At 42.4% G+C, this 14,773-nt stretch overlaps 1 protein-coding gene across 1 annotated transcript in view; it reads left to right on the top strand.

Moving 5' to 3' along the window:
• The window catches only part of LOC131976529 (intermembrane lipid transfer protein VPS13B-like), a 353,761-nt gene that overhangs the window by 249,876 nt on the left and 89,112 nt on the right, over positions 1-14,773 (top strand). Inside the window, exons 35-37 of the mRNA XM_059339603.1 lie at positions 3,183-3,524; positions 6,804-7,218; positions 7,477-7,614. Of these exons, the coding sequence (XP_059195586.1) occupies positions 3,183-3,524; positions 6,804-7,218; positions 7,477-7,614 (895 nt within the window). The remainder of the gene's footprint in view (positions 1-3,182; positions 3,525-6,803; positions 7,219-7,476; positions 7,615-14,773) is intronic.

Genomic DNA, 14,773 nt, shown 5'->3' with positions numbered 1-14,773 from the left:
CATTTGGATGATGTGACATTTGCTTCCGCATATTAGCCTTCCTCTGGCCAAGCTGTTCTGAGTTACACTGACAGAAATAGGGGTCAGAAGTCGTACAGATGCACTCTGATATGATTGGCACTTGGGAGACTCATGGTTTCACACTTTGGGGATTATCCTCCATTTTCCAGAATGTTCTGCCTAGAGACTCTGAGGGGATGACCTCATGATTGGCTGATGGGGTTTTGGGGGGGGGGTATGTGTGTGTAGTCGCATGATCATGATCAACTAAGTCCAGAGAAAGATTGCATTGGGATCTGGAAACAGCGCTTCAGTGCAGCCATTATATAATATAATAGAAAGTAATGGTTGAAAAAGGGGATTTCATCTGGGACCAGGCCTGCTGCTACACTGCATGTTTGTATTCTAAATTTATTGCCCTCTGTCAATGAATAAATTGGCGAAAGGTTAAAGCATATAGACTACAGAGCCATAGGTTTATGTCTTCTGTGTATACCTGTTCTCTTTTCCACAATGTGGATAACATAACAGAGCCCAGAAATTTAGAAAGGAATCAAGTCATGTGCTTTAAAAGTATAGCTGGGATCAAACCCTGGGAAAGCAACTGACTTCATGTGTGTTTATGCGTACATGTTTGTGAATGCACTGATTGCATGCATTGATTCAAACTATATGAACAACTGTGCTGTGGTATGTTTTCTCATTGTCTCTTTTCCTCTACGCCCCCAATTGTGTTCCCCATTATCCGTTATTCCACTTGTAAGCACATCTAAATATAGACGAAGAATTTGCTTAGGGGGCACTCTCTTAGTAGTGGTGGTTAAAGAGAAGACGGGGTATTTGCTGTAATTGTAAATGCATGTGTAGAGCCTAAGTTTGGGAAGAGAGACAGAGCAGCGTAAAGAGTATCTGGCAGTTTCTCCTGGCGCTTGCTCTTTCCCAGCTGCTGTGCAGCTTATTTGTCCCCTCCATCGATGGGGCGCTCCTTGGAGTGGACGTTTTGCCTTTGCTGAATACCTTTTCAAATACCTCTTTACCTCAATACAAGTTTCACTCGCTTAACACAACACACATGGAGGCAAGTCCAGGCCCTTTTCTGCCTTCTCTCCCCTCCCCATTGCTTGGAAAATCTTACATTTCTACAGAAAAGAAGTGCACACATCCTGTCCTCATTAGGGCAGGCAAAGGAGCGGGATCTGGCAGGGCCGATTCCTATAGAAGCCCCACACATGAGCATGGACGAACAGAACAGAACAGGCAGGCGAGCAGGCATGCCGCGGCGTTTTATATGGCTCTTGTTCTTAGCCTTTGATGACACTGTTTAGAATAGGAAATATCTAATAAGTCAAGTATTCTGTCTAATGTGCTGCCAGTGGGTTTAGTATTTGCCTGGAGGTCTTGAAACACTATCTCCGCCACAGCAATAATATACATTTAAAATTCTCATGGAGTGAGTGGGAGGGATCGAGGTGGAGAGAGGGGGCAGCTGAGAGTACATGCTGTAATAGTAACCATGTGCAGGTTGGAGCAGATGAGGGTGGGATAGAATGGGACATACCTTGGGTTTTTTTTTTAAAACTCTCTTGCTGTACGTTTCCTCTATTTTCAATTTATCACAATCAAGTTTCAGAAGACAGCAGTAGCTAATTGAAACTGACTTTGTACCCATTAACATGACTGGGAATCATGGGTGAAAGGCCTCGATAATGGGGTAACAGTGTTAGACATGTTATTGGAAATGAGGATGATTAAAAGGCCCAAGTGTCTCAGTTGGTAGAGTGGTCACCCATTGATCAGAATGTCGGTGGTTCGATCCCTGACCATGGCAGCCTAGATGTCGAAGTACCCTTGGGCAAGATACTGAACCCCAAATTGCTCCCGATGCTGCGTTCATCGGTGTGTGAATGAATTCCCTATGGTGGCAGGTGGCACCGTTTAGGGTAGCCTCTGCCACCAGTATGAATGTGTGTGTGAACAGGTGAATGAGCGCAGTCTGTAGTGTAAAGCGCGTTGAGTGGTCACAAAGCGACTAGAAAAGCGCTATATAAGTGCAGGTCCATTTACCATTTACAAACCTGCAGTTATAAGAGCAGTGTTACGTTGATATGACACAATGGTTTAACAACCTGTTTTCATGTACTTTGCTTTCTCTTATTCTGTATTTTAACTTTCTGATGGTCTCAGCTCCACAGTATGAGAGGAAAGGGTGTGCTTTTGTAAGAACGGTTTAGAGGTTGGGTTTTTTTTTCATACCTACAAAATATGTTCCATGCTAAATTTTAAAAAGTACATGCTTCTGTTCTCCTTTTTTACCCACATGTGACAGTTCTGTATAAACATTTCCAGTAATGTATTATTCGATAGGCAGCATTTGGTTTTATATGTTTGTCTGTTCCCTGGAAGCCGGTGGCAGCTTCTTAATAGTTTTGAAGATGGCTTGCTTTGGTTGCAGAATAAAGATGCCTGTTTTCATTGTCGCTTGAAACCCAGCAACCTACTCACATTGATTTATATCATCTGTCACTGAAAGCTTTTTATTGCCACAAAGGCTGGAACTCTCCCGACATCCGTTAGTTGGAGCCAAGCATAAAATCACGGCTGCTTTATACACAATACCACAGTCTCTGCACGAAACTATTCGATTTGACGGGATGAGGCCCTTTTAAAAGACATTTCCAATATTGCAAGAAGTGCAAAATGATTTTAAGACCGCAGAAAAAGTCCCAGAGCATGCCTTTAATGTCTCTGTGGATATACGATGCTCTCCTTCTTAGGTCAATTTGTCTATGGTTTCAATCAAGCGAGTTATTTGGTTTGTGTCCTCTTGTAAAGTTGGGATCCAAACAAGAAACAAACTTTGTAGAAAAAAGAAAAAGTGCCCTCCATTTTTATCCGATGGTCTGAACCATCTCTGCTTCTCTAAAACATCATCTTGGTTTGATTTGAGATAATGTACTTTGTTGTAATGCAAATTGAAGTCTAATGTTCATCAGATTTATCAAGCTGGTGCACATGTTGAGCTGTGAGGTTGTTGTGGAATTAAGCAGAGAGAAGCTGCTCCATCTCTGTCTATAAAAGCTCTTTTTCAAAGTGAAGCCCCAGCCATCTTCATCAGATTTTAAGCCTAAAAAAATTAGAATCAGTGTAAACACAGCCTTATAATTCTCTCTTGCCGTGTACAGGTGCGTCGACACGAGCACAAACGTGGCACTCGAGACGCTGCAGCAGGTGTCGACTCGTCATCTCGTCACAGCGGGACTGGGCAGGACAGCGGCTTCGGCAGTGACAGCGCTCGCATTCGCATCGTCCAAATAGAGCAGCAGAGTGGGGCCAGCCACCACTGCATCGCCAGGCCCTCCCACAAGTCCGCCATCACCAAGAACCTCAGCTTCATCCCTTTCGACATCTTTCTCACAGCTAGCAGGCTGTCTGTCATGACCTATGCTTGCTCCAGTCCCCCAAAGGCCCTTCCCTCATCGTCAGACACCCCCAGCACACCCGAGAAGAAGGAGCCTGGGGATAAGGTAAACAAAAAGCCTGTGACATGTAAGCTCTCGTGAGCCAGTTCCTGGATTAGGCATCTGTCCATGTGTGTATAATTTTCCGTATTATACACAATAGCAATGCACGTTATTTATGTGAGACTGTGAGTGGTGTAAAAGTACAAATGATGAATATTACACAGTTTTCAAATCAACTTAACAATTTAGAATTGTGGTTATGTGGTTTATGAGAGTAATTTCATACAGCCCACATGCATATACCTGAATTTTATCCAACATAATGACGTGTTTTCTATACTGTTACATTGATTTTTACAGTAAATTAAGTCATTTTGCTAATCCATTCAATCTGTTACTGCCCATCAAGCTGACTAAATACTTTAAATGTATATGTATGATGTATATTAAAAGGCTGCTCTTTACACTTACTCAGGGGTAATGTGATATAGGCTGATACGTAAGTGAAAGGCTCCTGGGCACCAGCTCAACACTGTCCCACAAAAAACTATAAAAACAAACACATACTGTAGTCTGTTAATGCTTGTTGTCACAGGCATTAAGAACTCTTTAGTTTTCATTCTTGGTAATAAGAATGTCTGGTTGCTCCACTATGTTGCCATTGCATTTGGTACAAAGTGTTTTTGTGAACTGGAGGTTCCTCCAAACAGTGAATTATATGGATAGAATCAACAGGATCTGTGTAAACTACATGATGCTGGTGAATTATGATGGACCAAAACATTAGTAACATTTCGAACATCATTGAATCAATGCCCAAATAAGTGCAATGCATTTTGTAGAAAGCGAGGCTTGATTGTAGACTGTATAAAAATAATAGACATGGTCACTGTGACGTCACTACGGTGGCCGACAAGGGTCAAATGGACGGCAACGGCCCAATATGTCTCAGTTTGAGAAAACAGCTTCAAGTACAGAAACGATGCAAAATCACAAACTCAAACACAAGTCTAAACGAGGTACAAAACGAGGAACGTGGTGCAAATTAAAAAAATGTGCTGCAAAAAACAAAGACAAATGCATCATCATCATCAAACGCGCTGCAAATGGAGAAACGATCTGCAAACCGAGAAACGATCTGCAAACGAAAAACCGTACAAAGCTCAGAGCCGGACAATAACTGGAAAATAAGACCAGTTAACTCCGACCGGGACAAAAGGTTTTGTTGAGCCGGAACATGAACACAGAGCCTGGTTGAGCCTCCTCCGATCTACTGTTCATTTAATAACTGCGCCAGCCTGTGGCTAAACATCAGCACTGAAGCGATAACTTCACAAGTTCTCATTTTCAATTAATATTAACAGTAACACTATTATTATGATTTGAAGCTGTGTCAATTTTGACTGTGCGTGATGGGGACCTCTGCTTGTGACTTTATAGATGCTCTTTATTTAGGCAGGGAACGTAATTCAAGTGGAAGTTTATTTTAATCAAGTGAAACTATAAGAGCTGGTTCTTTGGGAGAACGTGATACATAATTAGGCTATTATTATTTTAGTGTGCGAATGCACATTGTGCTAGTGACAATGCGTTGCCATGGTGATGAGATAAACAACGTAAAAGTACTTCAGAAGCGTTCAGCAGCACCGGCAGAGGTCCGCATCACGCACAGTCAACCTACTGTGCGTGATGGGGACCTCTGCTTGTGTCTGCTTGTTATTGATTATAATCATAGCCATGGAAGCTATCGCTATGAAAGAGTTTGTTTACTTAACTTTTTTTTCAATATAAATGAAGTAGGACATCAAAAGATTCCCTTTGATTAAATAGGCTATAGCACACTCAGAACATTGTCATATCATTTAATTACAGCAGTAGGCGGCGGGTGAGCCTGACGTTTGGGAAGGCTATCTGAATACATATTATACAGAGCAACGGGTCGCCGGTGCTGCTGAACGCTTCTGAAGTACTTTTACGTTGTTTATCTCATCACCATGGCAACGCGTTGTCACTAGCACAATGTGCATTCGCACACTAAAATAATAATAGCCTAATTATGTATCACGTTCTCCCAAAGAACCAGCTCTTATAGTTTCACTTGATTAAAATAAACTTCCACTTGAATTACGTTCCCTGCCTAAATAAAGAGCATCTATAAAGTCACAAGCAGAGGTCCCCATCACGCACAGTCAAAATTGACACGGCTTCAAATCATAATAATAGTGTTACTGTTAATATTAATTGAAAATGAGAACTTGTGAAGTTATCGCTTCAGTGCTGATGTTTAGCCACAGGCTGGCGCAGTTATTACATGAACAGTAGATCGGAGGAGGCTCAACCAGGCTCTGTGTTCATGTTCCGGCTCAACAAAACCTTTTGTCCCGGTCGGAGTTAACTGGTCTTATTTTCCAGTTATTGTCCGGCTCTGAGCTTTGTACGGTTTTTCGTTTGCAGATCGTTTCTCGGTTTGCAGATCGTTTCTCCATTTGCAGCGCGTTTGATGATGATGATGCATTTGTCTTTGTTTTTTGCAGCATGTTTTTTAATTTGCACCACGTTCCTCGTTTTGTACCTCGTTTAGACTTGTGTTTGAGTTTGTGATTTTGCATCGTTTCTGTACTTGAAGCTGTTTTCTCAAACTGAGACGTATTGGGCCGTTGCCGTCCGTTTGACCCTTGTCGGCCACCGTACGTCACACATTGGTATTTGGATTCCGGTTTCGAAGCCTGGAGTTAAACATTTTTGTCCATCACAATCTTTGTTTTTGGTTGTTGCGATGTTTGGTTTCTGCACGGATCAAGTGCCAAATTGACACTTTGTATGGCCTAACACTCCTGCTAGCTAGCTAGCTTGGTTAGTGGGAATGGGAACAGGAAAAATAATCTTTATTCCAAAGTCAATCAAAAATCCAAACAGCAGACTCGTAAGAGTCTTTTTGTTCGACTGAGAACTGAACAAATAATTTTGATGAGCTGAAAACACATCTTTCACAAGTTCCCCTCGCCCCCAACAGCATACCCTGCTTTATCGTCTATTTTACTCTAAATGGGACCATGATTTACAAAGTGAACATCATACTGTATTAAAGAAGACTTGAAACTAGCGATTGAGACCATAAACACATTAGGAAAATGTTAACTGAGGTAATAAATCAATTCAGAAGTAGGCTTAATTTCATATTGACTTTGATACCAACAGACTTCTTTTACAAACAGTGGAGTCGCCCCCTGCTGGACATTAGATGGAATACAGTTGTATGGCACTTAGGCTGCACTTTTCAGGGCCGGAGATTGCTGCTTGGGCTTGACACAGTACTAAAAGATCTTCCTGCATCTACTTTAGGTGGGAAAGAGTGCCCTCAACCAACCCGAGATCCTGCCTGAGTCTCCTCCAGCTTCGGTCTCACCTACTCCAGAGCCTGCTCCAGCTGCCCAGGGTTCCCTTGCTGGCCTGACCGCTGAGGACATCCTCAACAGCAACAACTCCCAGTCAGCTTCTCCGCTGCTAAAAGGCAGCCTGCTATCCCTGGGTGGCTTGCCAACTCCCAGTCGCTCCTCAGCCCGCCAAGCGCTGGGTGTGACCATAGTGAGGCAGCCTGGGAGAAGAGGGGCTGGGGACCAGGTGTTGGAACCTCTCCTGTACATCCAGGTGATGCAACCTTCCGCTCTGCTCAACTGCCACCACCGCAAGCAGAGGATGGAGCTTTCAGTGTTCGACGTGGCCTTAAGAGGAGTAGCTTCTGACTACAAGTGCCTAGGTAAGAGAGATTAGGAGAGGAAAGTGGCAAGGTTTGTGTAGGAAAGAGGCACTAAAAGGTTTGGGGATTCGGATTAAGATGTGTGACCTATTTAAAGTACAGGGAATGTAACTTACCAACCCATTATAACCACAAAGGAAGATAAAATATCAATGTTAAAATTGTTGACACAATGTCTTTGTCTGTTGTGTTCTCTTCCTTTTCCCTGTGCCCCTTTCTCCTTTTTTCTCTTTCTTAATCTCTTCATCTTTGAACCAGACCCAGGAAAGACTCTGCCAGAGTCTCTGGACTACAATGTGTTTTGGCTGCAGACAGTAGCAGGAGAGGTAGACAGTAAAACGGGCATCCCCCCTCCTCTCCTCTGCCTCCAGATCAAAGATTTCCTCAATGGACCGGGTGGGGATCTTGCACACACACACACACACACACACACACACACACACACACACTTGAACACATTGTTCAACACATGCAACTTCTGTATACTCACGCTAACATGCTCGTTTACTATTTTAAGGCATCCGTTTCACATTTCAAGGGAAATATCCACTGCTGTGAAGCAGTAAGAAGCACACACACACATACACACTGATCATCCCATAGGCAAACACAAAGGGCAACTGTTCTGCTGTATCTGCATATAATGAGCAGTTTTAATGACATTACGGATGTTTTCTACAGCAGGCCACTGATATCACTGATACTCACTTTGAAGAGCAAACTTCAAGCTCCTGTGGACTTTAGTGTGTGTGTAACATCAAGCTCCTGTGAATTTTCCTTTCACAGGGTTGGTTATCTATTTTTAGACTGATATGATATCCATATGAGCAGCTTTAAGCTAAGGTTGTTGACCTAAGGGTGTGGCTGACATCCTACCCAAATAGTGCAGCAATGAATAAAAGTGTGAGTGGGCTTTTGAGTGTATGAGTGTGTGCAACCTTGTTATCCCAATGAGGGTTTCATGGAGAGTGTGTGTAGGCGCAGGACATCCTTCAGAGTTCAGCTCCCTGAACCCAGTAGGCCAGATGCTGCAGATGCACACACACACACACACACACACACACACACAACTAGGGACATGCTTTGACATATAGTCTGTCCTTCCACATGCATACAATCATGAACACATACTGTGCATGTATACAAAATGGAGCTCCAGGCTGAACTGTAGGTGTTATTGATGATGGTTCGGGGAAGCATAGAGCCCCCTCGCCCACACCCATCCCTTCCTGCTGTCAGCGGAAAGCCCTCAGCTTCTTTGTCCACCTGGAATCACACAACACAATGCAGCACTCTGTACACCACTGTAATCACACAATAGAGACACACACCACCAATGTCCATCTACCCCTCTGCTCATTCCAGATGGCGCCAGCAGTCAAATTACAACATGCATGACCTTTCCATGAGGCATGAATTACATCAGCATTTCAGTCAGGTTTTGAGCTTATATGGTAAATTTGATTCCTGTTTGAATCTCAGGAGAGGCAGGTTGGTGTAGTCAGTAAAAAGAAACCTCCCTGAAAATATAGGGTAAATGCTGTTATAATGTTTTTAAAGGGTTGATGCCAATTCCAATATTATGGCGTAGTAGTTTGTAAGTAGTTTGTCACGTTTGCTGTTTTTATATTCCAAAATGAAAACTTTTCTTGACACTGGCTGTATTTTGCTACAGTAGCCATGTTTCCATCAACAAATTTTGATGCACATTTTGAAGATTTGCATGAGAAAAGCTTGGTGGAAACACCAAACGAAAAAAAAGTTTCAAAAATCCACATAAAAGTTTTTGCAGTCACTTGAGGTCGTTTTTGTCTTTTTCGAAAAATAGTTAATGCACTAAACTGGAGATGGAATCTCCTTTTGCATATAAGTTCTGAAGTATCGAACATTTAACTCACATGACTGATCAGCTGTTTTTTTTCTGCATAATTCACATTTCCGTTAATACAACATTTTCATTTAATAAAAAAGTTTTCATATTGGACAACATTGACATCACGATACCAATATATCTTTGAAAGACTAATATCTGCTGCTAAAATTGGCTGAGCAATATATCAGTTACACTCCAGTATATACTGTAATGGCCTCTGATCTCCCTTTGGAGAAGAGCAAGCAGAAGAATAGTAATACATGCAGTTTTGTTTCCATAGGATGAATAAATATTTAATAATAATAATACGGGTTCTTGAAATCCTTGAAAATGCTTGAATTTTAATGTTGAATTTTGAGGTTTGAAAAGTGCTTGGATTTTGGATTAAGTGATTGTTAATGCTTGAAATTCTTACTGTATTTCTATTGCAATCTGACTATAGATAACCGCATTTTCAATGGAAAAAAATATATAAACTGAATCTGAAATGAAGACCGCTCCGCCTGCATCTCGCCTGGGTCTTCTTGTTTCTGAGATGTTTCTTGTTGCTCTACCCTGTATCTTCTTACTGAAGGGAGTTTTTCAAATTCATAGTGGATGTGAGGGGTCCTCCTAGTTTGGGTAGTGTATAGCTCCACCAGCTGCCGGTTGATGATTTTTGTGAGTTTACTTTTACTCCTAGCCTAGATTCCAATACCAGTATGTTTTATGAGATTAGCAAACTACTTTTAGTTGTTAATAGTGTAATACCATTGCTGGTGGTATGGTTAAGTGAAATTACCCCTTTTAGTATCGAAGTACTCATCTAAAACATGCCATTTACAACCGTTGTAAGGTACTGGAAAAGCTTGAAAATGGACTTTGAAAGTCCTTGAATTTGAATTTGACCACTGAAAAAGTGTACGAACCCTGAGTGTTGATTTTACAACTTTATGTGATTTATTAACAGGGTGTTTTACTGTTTCACTGACCAGGCTTACTGCCTGTCATATCTCAATTACATTATGCTGTTGTTACATCTGATTCTAGTGTTTAGTTGAAGCGCAGATGTTGACATGGTGCAATTACAGTCAGGTGTTTCCCTTGAACTAGTAAAGAGCAGAGAGCTATGCTTGTCTCAGAAGGATAACTTCAATCACAATCACTCACATTCATTCTCCTCTACATACACACACATATAAACAACACCCTCCCAAATGAGTCAGACAGGATCCAGGCGCAGTGTGAGGTTGCCCCAGGTCACGCTGTGCTGGAAATATCTAGAATTGACCACATATGCTACTGGTTCCCCTTCACCCCTTCACCCACACAGGCACACACACACATTCTTAACTCTGAGTTGTTTGGTTAGATGACTCTCTGGTGGAGATAATTATTCTCTAAAGGGATAGTGGAGCACAGGAAGAAGTTAAAAAGAGCAGGAAAATCAGTGAACTGGTGCCGGCTTTTATGGACAGTATTCCTGTTGTTTAGTCCGTACATAGTCAGAATTTGTAGGTTTATTAATCTGAATTAAAGCATCAAAATCACTAAAAAGAAGCTTCAGTAAATGTCTTGAACTGGTGATACATGTTATGATGGCTCTACTTACTTAAGTTTTATTGTTTGGATTCACCAAATTTGAATTTGAAACAAAAAAAGAGTGCAAAGGGGAATAAAGGGATGTTCCGAATTAGGAAGAAAAAGTGAATTTTATTTATCAATCCCCAGTTGTTTTATTTGCATGCGTTGCTGTGTGCGTGTGTGTGTGCATCATGTCTGGCGGCTTCACTTTGATTCGACAGTGCTTCACATTTGATTTATTTCAACGAGGCGCAAACGGAGAGCAGACCGCCATGAGGCCGTGTCTTGCAGTGTGTTTACAGCAATATGCTCGCAATTTCAGCAGCATTTACGCTGCAAGACCAATCAAAGCTGCCCTCCCAAGGATGCCGAGTGGGAAACACTTGTAACATGTGTACTGTAAACTGGATGGTGTTTCAGCACTGACCCTCACTCAGCACCCGCTCATCACACACACACACACACGCATATAAACACCACTAATGCAGATACATACAGGAAGCCACAATTGTAAACCAGGAGGGTTCAAGGCTTGACCAGCAAACACATACATGAATAAAGGCCAGGTTGGGTTTGGGTTTTGTTTTCAATGTGAGTGGGGTTCAGTGATTGACCAGCGCAACACACAACACCCACATACACTTTCCCTCTCATCTTTCCTACTCAGTTCCAGCCTTTAGAGGGTCAGTGAGCGAGTCCAGAGATGTAACTGCTACCATTTGGAGACAAGAGAAGCAACAGGTGATAGATTAGCTAGAACAAATTGGAACCATTACTCTCCCGTGTCCCTGGTTCCCGTCAAGCTATGGGTTCGTAGAAATGTTGTCAGTTACTGTATACAAGCCTGTGCCCCTCCGAACCGTCCAGAACCACTCTAATTCGAGGCAGATGGTATCTGAGGCGCGTGTCACTGGCCTCACTTAGTATGGAGTCTTTTTTTGTGACAGTGGGATTCTACAGATACCCTCTCCAAAAAATGACTGGCCCTGACAAACACAGACATACACCTATACCCTTCACATACAGACCCTGTGTAATTGGACACATTGCCACCTGTGTCAGACACAGGCTTTACGCTGTCAAGAGTCAAGCATAAAAGTCAGCTCGAGAAATCAAAGGTGGGGTGGGAATAAAAACAATGTTCGTGGTGGTTGCACACACGTATATACCCAACACCAGGTTCAAAGTGGGGACGTCGTCATGCATGACCTCTCCAAAAAGGCACAGTAACCTGGATAATAAGCATATTTGATCTGCCCCACCACTTTGCCCAGATATATATGTGTGTGTATGTGCCTCTGTCAGACCTTGATCTCCCACTTTCTCCAGCGCTAATAGAGGCTGACACCTGAGAAGGGCCAGTCTATGATTCCCCCCAGCCTGTTCACATTAAGTCTAGTTCTTTAAAGGTATGTGAACACCAACACCACCTCTCAACCTCTAGGCTCTGGGCTTGATGCCTGCTTCTTGCACAGGCCTTCCACTGACAGTCTCCAGCTTTAAATAGCCAGTAGTCTTATGGCTGAAGCCAAGGTGTTCCCAATAAAAACACTCATGTGTGAGAATGCCACTGCTAGAAAAGCCCTCTTTTGACTCCCCTTGCATGGCGATGAAAGTGCCACTACTCTTTAAATAACTGATATTTCCTTCCTTTTATTAAAATAGTCCCTGCAGTCTTTCCTTGCCCCCCTAAAGCATAACAGGCACATTTGAAGGCAGCGTTAAGATTGCCTTTTGTATTCTCAGATCTTCACTTTACAGTGTTAAAGAGGTGCAGCAGTGTATATGGTTCAGATAAGTCTTTATCATAGTGCTGCGTTACAGCTTAATCCATAAATATAGGATTTTGTAGCTTAGTCTGTAAAACGTATAAGTCTGTCATGGCTTGTAAATACTTTTTTTGTTTCAGTGGGGAGGGGGTTTCTGTTGTGAAGTTTTAGCTTCCTTGTTTTATGCCGTTTTTGCCTGGATAGTGAAACCATATGGGACACCACTGTAAAGGCTGTCTCTCACACACAGCTCCAGAGAAACAACCAAATGTAGGGAAATGACAGATATGTACTTGAAATTAAGCCATATAATGCTGTGATGTGATTTTATTAGAATTCTGCTGAAGATTCATCTTTCTGACATTGCTCCACTACAGCAATAACATGCTCCATTGGTTGCTGAATAAAGACAGGGGGAAGCCTTTCAAATGCGATTCCTTTCTAGGGTTCTCTATGGAGAGTTGTTTCTGAGATCTCAATTAAATAGCTCTGGCATACTCTATTTGAAAAAATGTTTGTACTTTAACTGATCTGTCACTGCCTTAAAGCTGGGGATGGCTTTTTTTTTGTAATTCAAGTGGTCTGAGAAAAAACTAGACTTCTGCATCATAGGTCTATTAGATAAGAGGCTTTACTGTTATATACTACAGTACAGAGAGGAACAAAACTGAGTAAAAAGGTAGTTCAGCTTATTGAACTAGAAAGGGCAGACAGAAGAGCAGCTGGTCAGCTCTGGTTAGTCTTTAGCTTAGCATGAGTCCTGGCTTGTTTCCTGCATTCACATTTCCTCTCACACCACCTCCTGTATCCACTGTTCACTCAGGCCAGGTGAGTTTCTTAATAAACAGGTAATGAATCCCTTATAGTCACACCAGAACTGACTGACTGTCGGCGGTAGGATGGGTTTTTCAGGGAGGGGGAAGAGAGGGACCTCGGGATGGAGGACAATCGATAATGAAGACCAGGTCTCACTGTGCAGAAAGCCAGGCGAGACCCCGCACTGGCCCTGACTGGGTGATCAGAGACAGCTTTATGTGATTACAGAGGGAGGAGGGGTTGATTAGACTGAGGGGTGGAGGAAGAGTAAAAGATAGAAAGGACTGAGAAAGAAGCAGAATGATGGGCTACATGAAACAGAGGGAGAAAATGAAAGGGTGGAATAGAACCGAGGGGAGCAGAGGAACCTGGATGAACAGCTGCATACATGCTATTTATTCCACCACTGGAAAGTTTCCTGGTGATAAGTCAAGTGGAAATGATAAGCTACATTGCACAGTAAATTCCACCTATCTTTCCTCCAATTCCTCTCTCAAGCCACCCTTCCATTTGACCATTTGCCTCACTTCCACTGGATTAAATGAGAAAGTATCCTGAGGCTAGTGTGTGTACTCGCCTGCCTCTCTTGGCAGCGCTCCCACTCATGTCATCCAGTCCTCCTACCTGGGAAGGAGACAGACGGGAGGCCTAAAACCCTTAAAAACCCTCTAAACACTGGTGCCTTGATGAGACCATGAAAAACAGCTGCGCTTGTTTTCGGCTGCTTCCCTCTCCCATCATCATGACCAAGTGGAAAAATGGGATAATGGAAGTGGTGTAAAACGGCATTGAGTTAATTCATGTGTCTCTGTAAATTCCAGTCGAGTGTTTGAAGGCTGCAGTGCACCAGAGAACGAGAGAGGGGAGACAGCCGAGATCTTGGATTTATGTGGCTGGCATGAAGAAGAGAGATCTTCTGCAATTCCACAGTGTCAAGTTAGGATGTTACAGTGAGACAGCCAGTAATTGTGTGTGTGAATATATGTGCATATAAGACGAGGAGAACAAGATTGAGACTGGACCCAGCTGTTGTTTAACAGGTCCTTGCATGCAAAGCTGAGTGATTAGAAGAGGAGAAAAGAGTTCAAAGTTTGATTTACGACACATGGTACCATGCAGTATTCCATGGGTTAGATGGCAAAAGATCCTGCTCAGTGGGACACTCATGAAGTCTGCCTTTCCTTAAAACCCTCAAATGGACTGTGTCCTTTTTATTATCATTGGTTTCCAAAATGACAAGAGTACTTTTTAGAGATCAGGGGCACCCAATGAATTTATTCTTCTCAGGTTTAACATGTTTAACAGAGCCTGCTAAAGCTCTTCCGAAGACTAATCAATCTTTCACTAATCATAAAAAATGGATAAAATGTTAATTTCCCATTCACAAAAACAAACATAATACACACAGGCGGGCACTGTATTCTGTTATGAGGTAGCTTTGACAATAAAATTGTGTTTTTATTGCATGCCAAAAAGCACTGCTCTCTCTACTTCCTTCCCAGTTTAATTTATCACTCAGCACTTAATAAATATA

The sequence above is a fragment of the Centropristis striata genome, chromosome 8, assembly GCF_030273125.1.
Source record: "Centropristis striata isolate RG_2023a ecotype Rhode Island chromosome 8, C.striata_1.0, whole genome shotgun sequence".
Taxonomy (NCBI): domain Eukaryota; kingdom Metazoa; phylum Chordata; class Actinopteri; order Perciformes; family Serranidae; genus Centropristis; species Centropristis striata.
Note: the sequence above shows the minus strand (reverse complement) of the source record. Positions and strands in the feature narration are given on the sequence as shown.